Source organism: Trachemys scripta, chromosome 1 (genome assembly GCF_013100865.1).
Source record: "Trachemys scripta elegans isolate TJP31775 chromosome 1, CAS_Tse_1.0, whole genome shotgun sequence".
In the NCBI taxonomy this organism is placed as follows: domain Eukaryota; kingdom Metazoa; phylum Chordata; order Testudines; family Emydidae; genus Trachemys; species Trachemys scripta.
The window spans coordinates 107519007-107535345 of NC_048298.1; the positions used below are offsets into that span (position 1 = coordinate 107519007).

Sequence of the window (16339 nt, forward strand, 5' to 3'; positions counted from 1 at the left end):
TGGACCTTGCGGATGTTCCTGTATGTTTGAGTTGTGTTTTTTTTTTTTAATTTCTCTTCCTCCCCCCACCCCCTTGAATAAAGTACAATGGTGTACACAAGGTAATATGGGTTTCTATATATGTGTATAATACACTGTGACGAGTCACCAGAGAGCAGGTATGTCTTTGATCAACAAGTCCTACAGATGTAGCGGTTTGAAGTTTTAGATTAATGGGGTGATGCAGTCTGAGATTACTCCAGTCACTTCTCTTAGTAGTGGTGGGTAAAACTAAGTGTTCTTTAAATGGAGTTTACAGTTGAGTCTGGGTTGGAAGCTGGAGTGTTTGTAGACTTCTACAAGATGAGTGAGAATGTTTCTGGGCTTTCCACCATTCTTGGGTCCAGGTTACACAAGAGCCAGGACTGACTGAAAACATATTCTGGATTTTGCTCTGAATGTTTGTTTTTCACTTCACAGGCAAGTCAAAGACCAAAATAAGAAGGTAGCAAACCTGAAGCACAAAGAGCAAGTGGAGAAAAAGAAGAGTGCACAGATGCTAGAAGAGGCCAGACGGAGGGAGGACAATCTCAATGACAGCTCCCAACAGCTTCAGGTAGCATAAAAATCTGAATTGGGGGGATATGGCTGATAGCCAGTCTTCTTTCCTTTGTATGCGTGTGCACTTTCTCGCTTCTCTTCTCCCCGCACCTGCTGCCTTGCTTTTCAACTTGTTGGATAATAAAGGAATTGGTTTGTGTTTTAAAAGAACAGTTTTATTCCACAGCACTGCAGATAGCTGCCTCTGGCTTCTGCTTCTGCAGTTTCATTCATTTTTATGGTAAGTAAACAGGGATTCAATTGAACTGTAGAGTGGGTCGCTGGAATGGTTTTATCAAATGGATATTATGATTGGGATGTTGAATTCTGTATCATAGCTACTTCTAAGAACTTCTTTCTTTAGTTGCTTTGGGGTATTTTCCAAAAGGAATGACCTTATTTTGCTGGATTTTCTTCATTAAATAAAGGATGAAACACACGACAGCATCGGTAAGTATTCCTGTGGCAATGAAAATGTATTGTGGGTCATGTGGAGGATCACATGTTTTCTGTGATTACCAAGAGCTTCCATTTGGCACTGAATCCTACTCCACTCCTCATCAGTTCCAGATGTACCCACTAGTCTGCTACATATTTCCCTCTACCCATTAAACTGTCAACGCACTGCTGTATCACCACCTATAAAGTCACCAGCCTCCCACAAAATGGTACAGACAAAATAAAGTTGGCAATTTGAAAGCAAGAGAAACGTTTCTCCATTCACCGTACTTTGATACCAGCATCAGAAGTTATGTCAAATAGTGAATAATCAAGTGCTGTAATATCACTGTTATAACTGCTTCAGTGGAATAAGGGTAGAGAATGAAGAGTTGTTCAAAAAACTTTCAAGTAAAATTGCTTTAGTATTTCAAAATAATTGCAGCTTTTAAAAAATCATTTTCTTTTCCTTTCCCCATCGTAAGTATAACGTGAAAGTAGTCTGCCTTTTAAGTCGTATTCTAAAAGTTATGATTTCTAACTCTCTATAGATCAGTCCTTTTTATAAACATTTTGCTTGACTTTGCACAATTGGTCCAATCCTGACCACAGGTATCTCATTATTCTCAGGTATTTGATATCATTCAACTAATAAAGACATAAGACATAATCCTAATTGTTCATTAGAAGGCAAATTCCCCAGTTAATTTAAATTGCCAGTTTTTTGCTCTGTTTTGTGGGAGTCTGGTGGGGTGATTTCAACACTTTCAGTACTTCAGGGAGAACTACAGAGACATGGGTAAGACGTTCTCAGCCGTGCCAGCTTGTGGTTTTTCCATCAATGCCAGTCCTGTTCAGAGCATGCGCTCAAAGAGTTAACTTCCAAGTGCATGTAGTGATCTCATGACTAGACTTTTTAAAAGCCTTGGATATGGGAATTCTATAGCTGCTAATGCATTCTGCAGGTACAGTGCTACAGAAATCCACAAGGCCCTAGTTATGTGACAGCATATGTTCAGACTACACAATCCTCTTTGTATTTGCAAAGTCTTTTCAAAATTTTCCTTGAAGATTTTTTTTATTTACTTAGGTTTTTGAACAATGCTTATGTAAATACGTTAATTCTGAAAATGTGTGTATTTGGCATCTGAGTTAATAATTTAGTGGATGGTGGTACTTATCAAGTTGTGCCATCCCAGGTAGGTTATCATTTCTGTAGTGCAATGATTCCAGGTTTCAAAAGTGCACTCTTTTTTTCTCACTTGTTTCTTCCTTTTCATCACATTTCCCTCCCATGCAAATGGAGCATATGGGGAAAGGTAGACTGAAATATGTCCTTTTATTGTAGCTCACAGCTCCTTATTTACATATTAAAGATGTTGGCTTATTCCTAGAAGTGATACGTTTTCGTGACGTTATACAATTCTGGACAGAAAATGGCATTCTGTTCACTGATGTGACACTTGATTTCTGTGCAGAATATTTTCCTCTGAAAATTAACCGACAAATTGTAATATGCTTGGTAATTGCCACACACAGAGATTCACATACCTGTTACTCAGATTATTGTGGATTTGTGCAGTGGGAAGAGCGGTCAGGTGACAAGCTTTTGCTCAGAAATCAAGCATCGGGTCAAGGAAAAGTGTAATTTCTTTCCTGAATTGTCTACATAGTGTATAGATATCCTTTTACAGACAACTGGTTTGTCACTCATACTTTGTATGGTCAGATGTGGCCTTGTAGATGTGGACGGGGACTCAGGAGACCTGGGTTTTGTTTCTGTCTCAGCCATTGGCCTGCTGGGTGACCATGGGCAAGTTACGTCACCTTCCTGTGGCCTCACTTTCCCCATCTTTTGTAAAGTGCTTTGAGATCTTCTGATGAAAAGTGCTATATAAGAGCTAGGTGGTGGTATAATTCCTTACTCTACTTATGGATCATTTGTGCAGTAAAGGTGTCATGGAACAGTGTATTTCTAAACATATGTACAACTATGAATTGGTACATTTTTAGTATGAAAACTTACAGATTGAAAATTTGAATCTGCAAATAAGTAATCAACTTAAATCTCTGAATTAGAATCTAGGAATAAGTAACCAGTTTCCTCTAACAGGGAAGGAAATTAAATTAATTGGATGACCTTTTTACTTTATTGCTATTATCTGAAAGGTTGGCTTTTCAATATTGATTTGGATTCCTATAATAGCACTAAGACAACTGAATAAAGAAAGAAACAAAACCTGAGAAGGGGAATGCCACAGTATATAATTTGCTGGCATATTGTCTATTCCTTGTGATGATCCAGCCCTTTCATTTTGAGACAGATGACTGCGGTAACTTCTTGTACTGTACATCTTGCCAATGACTCTTGTAGCGTGTTATATTCTGCTTAATCAGGCATAAATAAATTTCAGATAAAAATATGCGTTGGCAGAGGCATATGAGAACTCAGGATTGGCATAGCATGAGCTGATGCACAAATCAGACTTTAAGATATGTACAGAAGTCTGTACAGCATTAGCTTTACTTGGTTATGATCAGTGTCATTCTCACTTTAATGGTTATAACCTCTCCACACCCAAAGCATTCAAAAATGCACATTGCGGTGAAGTTATAAAATTTGATTGCTTATTTGACAAGGACAAAGGAGTCTTTTCCAGGTTGTGCAGAGTTCTTTTGGGGTTTTTTTGTTTTTTTGCTATGATAGGTTGGGTTGGTTTGAGAGTTGGTTGTTGGGGTGGGGGGGGAGGGAGAGGGGGAAGGGGAATGATGTGGCTTTTTATATAGAGAGAGAGATACCTATCTCATAGAGCTGGAAGGGACCCTGCCTTCACTAGCAGGACCAAAGACTGATTTTGCCCCAGATCCCTACGTGGTCCCCTCAAGGATTGAACTCACAACTCTGGGTTTAGCAGGCCAATGCTCAAACCACTGAGCTATCCCTCCCCCTTTCAGGTTTTCTTTGTAATGGTCCCCAGCAGTTAGCCATTCAAAATGTGTAAACCACAACACTCATAAAGGTCAATTGGATTAAGGAGAAGTAAGAAGTTTCATGAAAACCAGTCCCTTTGTTACCAGTATGGGTATGTCAGCTTCCTGTCACCTGGATACCAGCATCTCATTTGGGTGGGCTAATTTATAGAGAGCCTCTCCCCATGTTCACAGAAGAGTGAAGTGAATGCTTTCATTGGGAGATGAAAAAGGGTTTTAGATGTAAATAAAAATATCAGACTAAAGTAAAATATGGAGTGTTTAATGACAAGGGGCTGGTCCAATAAAACCCTTTCCTTTAGGAGAGCTCTTTGCTTGCACCTTGTCTCTCTAAGACTTCAGCATTTTGGTTTCCTGGAAGTAGAATCTACCAAATACCACATTTCAGTTCCTTAGACATGGAAGCCTGTCTTTTCCTTAGTCTCTCAGGAACACTGTTTGCTAATTGATTAAAAAAATTAAATCTGGGGGAAATATATATATTTTATATGCAAACATTGTTGGGTTTGGGGTCAGGACACATAAGCACCAATTTCAGATAATTTTGGTCTTGGTGGTTTTGGCTGGAATTAATAAGAAGACATTATGAAATGCTTAAAAATACGATATCCGTATTCCTAAACTGGCCATCTGCAATCCAACAGAATAAACATGCTTCAAGCACATATTCCACTCCTGTCTCTGTCCCTAACAGGCCTGTGGTTTCTTTCTTCCTGAGTCCAGTAACAAAGTATTCGTTTATAGAGAGAGCTCTGATGATGGAAATTTGGCATTTTGGGGAGCGCGGGCGGGGAGAGTGTGGGGGGAGGGGAGCCACCGGAAGAATGGAAACCATAACATCTCAATTCTGTTGAACTGAATAAACGGGTTTCTAAATTTGTCCCTCCCTTCTGGGATCCCTTAAAACCACAATTCTCCAGAGATCTGGGAAGTTAACGAGTGCCTGGTCTATAACTGGATGAAAAAATAGGCTTCTGGTCCTAAGTAGAAAAGGGCAACATAAAAACTTTTGTTTCAAGGAACTGACAAATCGGCACAGACCCATTGGAAAACATCTGAAATCATGAGAGATGCCATCTAAGGTGACATTTGGTGAAGTTTCATGAAATATTGAGTGGATATTCAAGAGCAGGGTCTGTTGGAGTTTTCGGGCAGAAGTAGGAGGATGCTGTCACTGTTTCAGTTCTGGCATTATCTTTGTTGCCTTTAGTGACTGTTGCTAAGCACTTGTGTATTGAAGTAATATCTAGCGTAATAGGTTTCAGAGTGGTAGCCGTGTTAGTCTGCATCAGCAAAAACAACAAGGAGTCCTTGTGGCACCTTAGAGACTAACAAATTTATTTGGGCATGAGCTTTCGTGGGCTAAAACCCATTTCATCAGGTGCATGGAGTGAAAAATAGAGTAAGCAGTATATCTATTACAGCACATGAAAAGATGGGAGTTGCCTTACCAAGTGAGGGGTCAGTGCTAACGAGGCCAATTCAATCAAGGTGGAAGTGGCCTATTCTCAACAGTTGACAAGAAGGGGTGAGTAACAACAGAGGGAAAATTACTTTTTGTGGTGCTGTAATATATATACCACTTACTGTATTTTTCACTCCATGCAGCGTAATGAGTATATTGCTCCCTCCATACACTTATGCTTATATAACTCCTGTATGATAACTTGAGCATTAGGGAGAGAATATATCCGTAAAAGAATTTTCAGTCCAAGCAGTTGTGCGGTTTTTGTTTGTTTTAATAGCCCTTGTACAGTATATGGTAGATCAGTAGCCACTGCACTGGGACCCAAGCCAAACTAGGGGAAATTGGTGGATAGCAGTTCAATTCAGGATAAAGCTGTCAAGTTTGCTACTTCAGATTCAGTAATTTTAAGTATTTATCATGAGGCCAAGTAATATATATGCACGTAATGAATTCAAGCAACTCAAGGATCTGAGAGCCAAAGTGGAATACATCTAGTCTTGAATTCCTAAAGTGAAAATTTCAATCCTGACTCTCAGTGATTTTTAAGGATTGTTTGAGGGTGAGTGGTAGAGCTTGTTGCCCCTATTCCTTTGAATAGGTAGCCATAATCATGCCAGTTAAAGGCCAGGAGGGTCTAGGTGTTTACAGGGCACCAGAGCATTATGCTAGAGGAGGCTGAATAGTTGAGAACTATTTTGTGAGGGCTACGAAAATTTATTGTAAGAATGCTGGTTCTCTCCAGCAAGTTAGGTCACTTTATAGACAGGTGCTGGGAAGGAAACTGATTACTTAGATAGCAACAGAGGGTCCTGTGGCACCTTTAAGACTAACAGAAGTATTGGAGCATAAGCATCTTGCGTCTGATGAAGTGGGCATTCACCCACGAAAGCTTATGCTCCAATACTTCTGTTAGTCTTAAAGGTGCCACAGGACCCTTTGTTGCTTTTTACAGATTTAGACTAACACAGCTACCCTTCTGATACTTGATTACTTAGATGTTGATATCAAGGTGCAAGGAAATGCAGGATAGGAGTCAAGGAAGGAATATTTAGGGTACAAAGTACCATAGAAAGCTGAAACACAAGACAGAAGTATTACTAGATACACACTTACGATCAATCAGATAGAGAACTAGAGTGTTCCCATGCATGGACAAGAAGACTTCAGAGAAGAAGAGTGAAAGTTCATTAGGAACTTTTTGGGTTAGTGAAGTCTTGCACTGCTGGAAGGGGCTCAGTCTAAACTTTAAGCATGCCAGATTCTGCCAGTGAATACAGACATTTGGGGAATAATTTAAAACTAGGATTTGAAGGAAAGCCATCCGGTGCAGAGGGCAGTTCAGGCTGGACAGAAATACAGTAACTCCTCACTTAGTCATCCCAGTTAACGTTGTTTCGTTGTTAGGTTGCTAATCAGTTAGGGAACATGCTCGTTTAAAGTTGCCCAATGCTTCCTTATAACGTTGTTTGGCAGCCTCCTGCTTTGTCCACTACTTGCAGGAAGAGCAGCCCGTTGCAGCTAGCTGGTAGGGGCTTGGAACTAGGGTGGACCGACAGCTCCCCATCAGCTCCCTTATCAGCTCCCCGCTCCCCTAAATTCCCTGTGCAGCAGACTATCAACTGCCAGCAGTTCAGTTGTCCCTCCCCCCCACTGCCATGTGCGGCTCTTGACCTCTGCCTTGGAGCTGCTCCTGGGAGCCTCCTGCTTGCTGTGCAGGGAAGGGGGGGAAGAGAGGGGCTAATGTCAGGGTGTCCTCCTGCCCCGTGCTTACCGCTTCTCCATATAGAGCAGGGTGGGGACAGGACAGGGCTCAGGACGGAGAGAGCTTGCTGGCCGCAGCTGCTATCTCAACTTCCTGATCTTTTTAAAGTAGGGTTACCATATTTTGTGCACCCCCCCCCCCCCGGCCCCGCAGCCCAGCGCACCCCGCGACCCCGGACCGGCCCCGGCCAAGCCCTCCCTCCCGATTTTCCCGGACATGCCCGGCTTTTGGGGATTTCCCCCCGGACGGGGATTTGAGCCCCCAAAAGCCGGACATGTCCAGGAAAATCCGGACGTATGGTAACCCTATTTTAAAGGCAATGTACTTAGAATGGTGTCAGCATACTTAAAGGGGCAATGCCACACACACACACACACACACACACACTCTCTCTCTCTCTGCCATGCTGTCTCCCCTCCACTCATGCTGCCTTGTAGAGTAAGGCTACATTAACAACATGTTAACCCTTGAGGGCTCAGCCAAGTGCTAGTTCATCATTTACAGTGTAAGGCATTCTCTGGGAAGTATCGCATCCTCTTCCACCCTATAACTTCACCACCTCAACCAAGCTTCACAATCATCATTGCTGTGTGCAATATTAAATTGTTTGTTTAAAACTTATGCTGTGTGTGTGTGTGTGTGTGTATATATATTAGTTTTTTGTCTGTTGAAAAACATTTCTCTGAACCCTAACCCCCCTGCCCCCCATTTACATTAATTCTTATGGGGAAATTGGATTCACTTAACATTGTTTTGCTTAAAGTTGCATTTTTCAGGAACATAACTACAACGTTATGCGAGGAGTTACTGTACTAATATGGCTGTAGATGTGATGAGGAACAAAATAATTTAACTTGTTTCCAGTCCAAAGGCAGTTGAGGATCAAGTGGTTCAGATTTCAGCTATTCAGCCTATTAACAATAGCTCTACGGTAATCAGGAAGACATTTGTGCATTTAATTCATAAAATGAAAGCTTAAATACAATGCTGGAATGTTTGACTTGTCAAGGAGACCAGAATAATTGGTGACTTCAAGGTGTGAACTAATTTTAAAAATTGAGACATGGATCGTTAAAGCAAATTATTGATATCATAAACAACTGCTTTTTGAGCAGTTTGTTTTAGAGCCTCGTAGAGCAAGATGGAGTTAATTTTGGTGGTGTGTGTTGGAGTTCCACTGGGTAATAGTGAACACTGCACAATTGTTAGGTTTCACATTCACTAAAGGAGGAGACTCCATTTTGGAAATGCATGTACAGTAAGTCACCAGGACTGGATGGTTTTCATCTAAAGTTCAAAAGGGAAAGTGCAGAATAGTGGCAATACAGATGAAGGTTTTAGACCAATGGTTGTGGAATCCCTTCCATTCTGTTTTTGACTCCCTTGTAACTTTTTCAAAATCTCCTTCAATATGAAAACCAACATGTTTCGTTTCAATCCAGGGAGAACTATTAAAATACTTGAAACTAATCGCTCTAGCCATTTTTGGAATGATTTAACTTAGAGAAAATAACTTTTTTGACTCTTCAAAAATCAGCTTTTTGAGGATACCATAATGCAAATGGCTAGCTTTCAAATATTAAAACTTGTAGTGTACTTACTGTTTAATGGGATATAGTACAGAGGCTGGTTTGAAGACATTTTGTTCAAAAATAAAATTTAAAATTTCCTTGCAAACTGACTATGCTTTGTCAGCTCTGAAAGTAAATTGGTAGTGCATCAGAGTCACCAGTTAACTGGTTAGGCATCAGAGAATTGGATACAAGTCTACAGTGGAGAAAGGATGACACAGCACCAGGTGTTGTACAAACTGTAATCTCCACAGCAGGTTTAGTCTCCATGAACAACTGCAGCGTATTGCACAGAATTTAATGTTCTGTAGACGCAACTATCTACTCTAATAGATTGTAATTTCTAGTACAGAATACCCAGTTACAACAGACACAGATTAGTGTTTTATGTTCACAGGTGCATGGAGAAAAATTCGCTCCTGCTCTTGCCATTCTCAAGCTCTCTGCCTGCAGGAGAGGAGGATCATGAACTCCTCTTTGCCTATGATGTCCTTTTGGCTGCCTATCTCATTGTGAGGAATTGTTCCTCTGTTGGGAATACAAAATGTATTGGAAGTTGTTTCAGTGTATTATTCCACATAGCATCTGGGGCATTGTTGTTCAAGCTTTTCAGCCTGAGGACTGAACATCTTATTTCAAAAGGCTCCATCAGTACTTAGAGTCTCAGTCTCTGCCCTGTTCTGCTTCTTTTTCACTGCTCAGGTAGTGCAAAGGGAGTATTGTAAATGTGTAGCACAAAAAAAATGGCTGCAGAGAGAAATTATTCATTGGACTAGTTGAGAACTAGTGCACAGTACCAAAAATTAGTATAAAGTGAAATATCAGATTGTTTTCATTTTGGATCTATGCTATAGGACTTTGGCTCCAAGAAACTTGACATTCGACATTGGGAATGATGGACTCAAGCTTTGATTTAAAAACAAAAGTTTCTGACATTTTTCCTGCAGAAAGAGCACAAAATATAAATTTGGCTCAAGGAAGATCATAAGGGGTGTCGGCATATCACCTCAGGCAAATCAAGGATGGGGTTGGGGACACATCTGGAGGTTCACAGGAAAGGAGGGAATCTTCCCAAGCCCTTTGTTCTCACCTTGTCCACCTTACTTGTGAACCTACTGGTGTTTAAATCTCTATTTACCTAAGGAGGCTTCTCGGTGCCACTCTTCCAACCCTCCCCACCCCAAAATGCTTCCTTTAGTCTCATTTACATTTTTCAGTGTATCTTAATAGGAGCAGAATTAAGGTACTTTGAATGCCTTGCTTAAGAAGTGCAACCCTAACTCTGCCATTTCCTGGTTTTCTAACATTTGAGGGTTTTTTAAAAAACTAAGTTTATTGTAATGCACGTATTGAGCAGTTCATAAAATATGACAGCAATATTGTCTCCAGGCTTTTTGTCTGATAAATGTGTAAAAAGTCTTGAGTATTTTTATTACTGTTAATGTTTGTAATATTGCATGTCAAGATAATGAGGGTAAGCAAAAATTTTACCCTTTTTAATGAAGAATGCTTTGCCAGGATCATAAAATAATGGCTATTTCTCATACATACACCTCTACCCCGATATAACGCTGTCCTCGGGAGCCAAAAATTCTTACCACGTTATAGGTGAAACCGTGTTCTATCGAACTTGCTTTGATCCGCCGGAGCGCGCAGCCCACCCCTCCCCGGAGCACTGCTTTACCGCGTTATATCCGAATTCATGTTATATCGGGTCGTGTTATATTGGGGTAGAGGTGTACATGTATGAATGGTTTGGGGGTATTATTAAAGAGCGCAGGTGTAGATTTTGCCTTCCTCTGAAGTATAAACGGTATTACCTAACACTAGACTAGACAGACCTGTTGTCTGATATGATATGGCAGTTACATAAAAGTGGGATCTGTCATTTCTAGGTGACTGGTGTTTATGGTATTACCTTGGTTGTTACAGGATTACCTCCTGTTTTATTAGACTAGAAGATAGTGCTCTAGAGAGAGGGCCTGTTACCATAACATTTACAAAGGCTAAGCTTGAGAGAGCAGACTTGACATTTAGAAAGGGTAAGTGGATCCCTGGCAGATGCTTATGCATCTGCTCCATTTGCTTTTACTCTGTAATTTGCTTTATAACAGGTTTAAATATTATTTATATTTTATAAATATAAATATTTAGCATGTACTGGGGAGACAGATTCACCTTGTCCACCTTGTGGAGTATCCTTAAAAAGCGTAATACTTAGGTATTTAATTCTGCGTTTTGGAATTGTGTAAAAATACTCTGCAGTATTTAAGACTCTTCTTGGAGTAATTTTCTGTGGAGTAAACCCTGCTTATTCCAGAAATAGGCAGCATCTCAAGTATCCCAGTACTTGATAACTATACATTGAGATTTTTATTAGGAGAAAGCCATTAAGAACCTTGACATCTTTTGACAGATGAAATAGGGCTCTCTGCATCTTAGTATAGCTCTCTGGATCAGTCAGAACTGTTATTCTCTAGACACTCCCTTTGTTCTTACTTTTGACTGTAAAAGTGCTAGTTGTTTGGGGAAGATGAGACCAGCTAGATGCACTCCGCTGTCTAGTTGGCAAGGAAATGCATTGGTGCCCATTATAACAGGCAAGAGATTAAACACTGTGAAGATAGTACTGCTGACTCTGCGCCAACTATCTCAACTACTAGTTATTCCTTGCAAGTGTGTGGGTTTTTTTAAGATTAGTATCTTAGTTCAAAACCCTTTGCTGAAAACTGTCAGAGAGATTAATGTGATTGTTGACAACATACTGTGACTCCTGTGAGAGAATTCTCTTGAGAATAGAAAATGTTAAGGGCTAGGTTTAAGCAAAACAATAGAAATACTTTAAGGGAAAAAACAGATCTTTACATTTTGGTGTTTTGTTTCATGGGCTCAAAAGATGGTAATAAATTTGCATTTTACCATCTTCTGTTTTTTTTCTTTTTTTAAACTTTATTTCATTTGCTGTTTTGAAACCTCTTCCTGACTAGTCCCTTCTGGAGAATAAAAATATCCATTCTGCTGCAGTGAATTCTGTACTTTCATTGCTGAAGAAAGCTGTTGCCCTGCTTTTCACTGGCTGTGGCCAATGGGGGCGTGAGGGAGTGTTCATTGTGCAGCTCACATGAAGGTTGGAATTTACTCTTTCTAAATCTTATTAAATAAATTGAAATAAATTATTTTGAGTTCCATTTTCTATGATAATGAGTGGTTCAATATTTACTCTAAAACGTTTAGCATAATTGATTTGCCCATGGTAATAAACCTAAACATTCCCTTGTTGTGCTTTTTACATTCAGTCTGTGTCTTGCTTATCTCCTCACCCCAACTTTATTTTGTCCTTTCTTTAGAAATAATCCTATTCTACATCTTACCAGTGCTTTCTCTATTAAATTTCCCTCTCAGTAAACACTTGCACACACTTTAGGATATATGAGAACACTTATTCTTTTTGTGGAACGTTGTACAAATATTAACTGGAGATGAGACTTTGACTAGAAATCTGTGCCCCATGTATGGAAAAAGTGACTGACAAAAGTCTGCAAAGCACTGCAAGTCAGCATCAGTCCTTTCAGCTTCTCTGGAAAATTGTTGAACGTGTAGCTCAGGGGTAGGCAACCTATGGCACACAAGCTGATTTTCAGTGGCACTCACACTGCCCGGGTCCTGGCCACCGGTCCGGGGGGCTCTGCATTTTAATTTAATTTTAAATGAAGTTTCTTAAACATTTTAAAACCTTATTAACTTTACATACAGCAATAGTTTAGTTATCTATTATAGACTTCTAGAAAGAGACCTTCTAAAAATGTTAAAATGTACTACTGGCATGCAAAACTTTAAATTAGAGTGAATAAATGAAGACTCGGCACACCACTTCTGAAAGGTTGCCGACCCCTGGTGTAGCTGCAAGAAAAGAACTTACTGAATCTGTTGGCATCTGCTTCTTTTCTGAATTCTTAATCCTCCAGAGATAATTACATTTCATTAATAAACTCAACTGGGGTATTACATTTTGTTGTTGTATTTCCACTCAAAACCACATGAATTTAGAGTCCAGATTGAGAGAGAGAGATTAAAAAGCAAGGAAATAAGCAGGTAAGTCATTCAATACTCCATTTATGCTCAACTCATCAGTTCTCTTCTCATCCACGACTCCCTTCTTTGTCACCCAGGGTCCACAATCTCCACCCTCCTCCTGAATGACTGTTTGGCATCCTTGAAGCCCAGCCACGTTTTATTTGTTACATGTTTGTTTTTTATTAATAGACAGTTAGTGTGGACTTCATAAATTAAATTGTACATAGGTTTTTTTTTTTTTTTTTTTTTTTTAACTGATATGTTGAAGTATGCCAGATTGCAATTGGTGAATGTGATATGCTTTTCTGTAATGCTTAGGAAAAATTACTTGAATAAGTGATCTGTATTAGTGATTGCTCTAAAGCTGGTATTTTTAATGTAGAAATTAATTATGTAAAAATGAAATCTGCATGTGTCTGTGATTGATATTTATTTGGAGATAAAGCTGCTAGTTGGTGGTTCCAGAGAAGGAGATATGTGGATGGACTATAAGGTTGAGAAGGGGCTGATGGGTGTTCAGTAACTTTTCCTTGCTTATTAAACCTTATGTTGGTAGGCTATGTAGTCTAGCACCCTGTGTTCAAAGTTATCAAAGGTTTTTGTGTGATTATCTGTGTTAACAGCTCACATGGATTGTAATCCAGTCCCACTGCAAAGACCATTTGTGTCTTCCAAACCCCCTAATACACACAGCCATGCTATCATCCTTCCATTCTTCTTTGAGAGATGTCCCTGTGGGTGCTCCACTCCAGGTGTTGGTGCGCCCCTGTGCCTTTGCTTGGAGATTTTGACAGCAGTACTCGTAGCGGTCGCACACGCGCTGAGCCTGCCCCACACGTTGAGCGTGCTTTAATAGTACGCATGCGCGACCGGTCACCTCACTTCCTTCTCTACCGTCCCCGGCCTGAGACGGAGTTCAGCAGACTCGTTAGAGAAATTCTTCTCTCCCTTTGTTCAACTAATTTCCCTTAGTTTAGCTTCCCAGTTATAGTTAGATATTATTTTCCCTTCTCTTTTCTTTTAAAACAAAACAAAAAACAAAACAAAACAACTTTTTGTTCCTGTCAGCGGCAGCCGCTTCCAACATGCCTGGCTTCACAGGTTTTAAGTGCTGCTCTAACTGCAATGATGCCTTCCCTCTTTCAGATGGCAACTCAAAATGTATTAAATGTTTGGGGGAGTCCCACATCCCCCCCAAAATGTGCCCACTGCAGCTACTTAAAATCCAGGGCACGCAAGGACAGGGAATTGCGGTTAAAACTCCTCCTGTTGCAAAAATTTCTCAGACCCAGGCTCTGACTCCACTGTGCCCGCAGCCCCCCTTATCCCTCCCTCCCTCCCCACTTCAAAAAAAAAGACAAGAAAACTTTTAAAAAGCGGCAGCCTCTCTCACCCGCAAAGGGTATTTTCAGGGACAAAGAGTTCGCCGGGCAGATGCACTACTTCCCTCACGCCGTTTCCCTGGCTGAGCACTTTTGACGCGCCGGGCGAAACCCATCTGTGGCTGCAGCAGTAGCACCACACTCCAGTGCCGAGGCTTCAGGCTTCCAGTTGCCTGCCTCTCTCACGGCAGCATTCGGCACCGCAACGGAAGCAGTGCCGACGCATACTAGCCTGCCTGACCCCCCCCCCCCCCAGGCTCTTCTCATTCTCCCGGCACTGTCATCCTTTGAGCTGGCCGGCAGTGACACACGGCTCAGGACACCAGTGCAGAGGAACCTTTCTTCTCAGCAAATTCCTCTCGCACAGCCCTCACCTCACAGAAGCACTGCGGCACCGCAGTTCACACAGTCAAGGGACTTGCTGGTGTCACATATCTTGCAGTCACCCCTGCTTAACACCTACTTCTCTCCGGACACTCAGGCAAGGTCCGGACAGCTTTCCTCCAGTGAGGAGGAATCTGAGCTGCAGGGAGAATTTTCACCTTATCAGATCTCCTGTCCACAGACCCCAAACAAGAGAGGTCATAAAAAAGCTACCTCGTCCTACTCCGAGGGTCCCTCCCCATGGTGCATAAACCCCTGGATGGCACCACCCATGCCCTTCCCACCACAGTGACAATATTGGGCTCCATGGGCACCTTATACTCGGGACCACACTCATTATGCACTGCAGTTAGGCGTGAGACCAGTTCGGTACTGCCAGCTGACAAACCTGCACTGACTCAAGACACCAGGCAACCCTGTCACAATCACAGGATCAAGCAAGGCCTGCCTCTAACCAAATAGAACCAGTTGTTCCTCCTGATGAAGCATTGCTTCTACTCCACTTACGTCGTTGGATGACTTCTCAAATTTTCAGGACCTCTTTATAAGAGTTGCCAATGAGCTAAGAATTAACCTGTAGGAAATCCCTGAACAGCAACATGAGCTAACCAACATCCTGCAGCCCTCTTCGTCTTCCAGGATTGCATTACCTATCAATGCAGCCCTTTTAGAACCTGCCAAGGCCATCTGGCAAAATCCTGCGGCAAGCCTACCTATCTGTAAGCGAGCAGATCGGAAGTACTTTATCCCTTCCAAGGGCTTGGAATTCCTTTTCACTCATCCAGCACCAAACTCGCTAGTGGTAGACGCAGTCAACCAAAAGAACAAACACCAATTTCCCCTCTTCATCCCATCCGACGAGACAGTAAGCAATTAGATCTGCTCGGACGTAAGGTACGCTTCTTCCACGTTGCAATTTCGAATTGCCCCATTTTTGATCACCACCTACGCCCATTCTCCCATCAATGGCGAAATATTACCGCCGACAAGTGGGCTTTAGAGGTCATCACAATTGGCTATTCCATTCCTTTCCTCTCCCTGCCTCTCACCCCCCCCCCCCCCCCCCCCCCCTTCAGGGACCCCCCTCATGAGCAACTGCTCCTCCAAGAAGTACAGCATCTCCTTCAACTGGGAGCAGTGGAAATCGTGCCCGAACAACACAGAGGGAAAGGTTTCTAGTCACATTACTTTTTAACAGAAAAGAAAACTGGGAGATGGCGACTGATCCTTGACCTCAGGCAGCTAAACAAATTTATCAAAAAGGTTACCCTCACCACCATAAGCCCAGTGCTGGAGCAGGGCAATTGGTTTTCAGCCCTCGACCTACAGGATGCCTGTTTTCATATGACTATTCACCCAGCCCACAGACATTTTCTTCGTTTTACCCTCGGCTCGACGCATTTTCAATACAGGGTGTTGCCCTTTGGCCTATCCACAGCCCTCCAAGTTTTTTTCCAAACTCCTAGCTGTAGTCACTGCCCACCTCAGGAAACAGGGAGTTATAATATTTCCTTACCTTGACGATTGTCTCCTCAAAGCCTCAACACTCGACAAAGCTCTTCAATCCACGCAGTTTACCGTCGCTTGCTTCCTGTCCCTCGGCCTACAAATAAACAAAAACAAATCCACCTTATCTCCTACCCAACGACTGGAGTTCATAGGAGCGCACCTTGATTCCTGGATGGGAATA

At 41.6% G+C, this 16339-nt stretch overlaps 1 protein-coding gene across 15 annotated transcripts in view; it reads left to right on the forward strand.

The window, feature by feature from the left end:
• The window catches only part of ERC1 (ELKS/RAB6-interacting/CAST family member 1), a 530185-nt gene that overhangs the window by 261432 nt on the left and 252414 nt on the right, over positions 1–16339 (forward strand). For all 15 annotated transcript variants that reach the window (XM_034780724.1, XM_034780799.1, XM_034780743.1 and 12 more), the window contains one exon: positions 460–595. In XM_034780724.1, coding sequence (XP_034636615.1) covers positions 460–595 — 136 coding nt within the window. The remainder of the gene's footprint in view (positions 1–459; positions 596–16339) is intronic.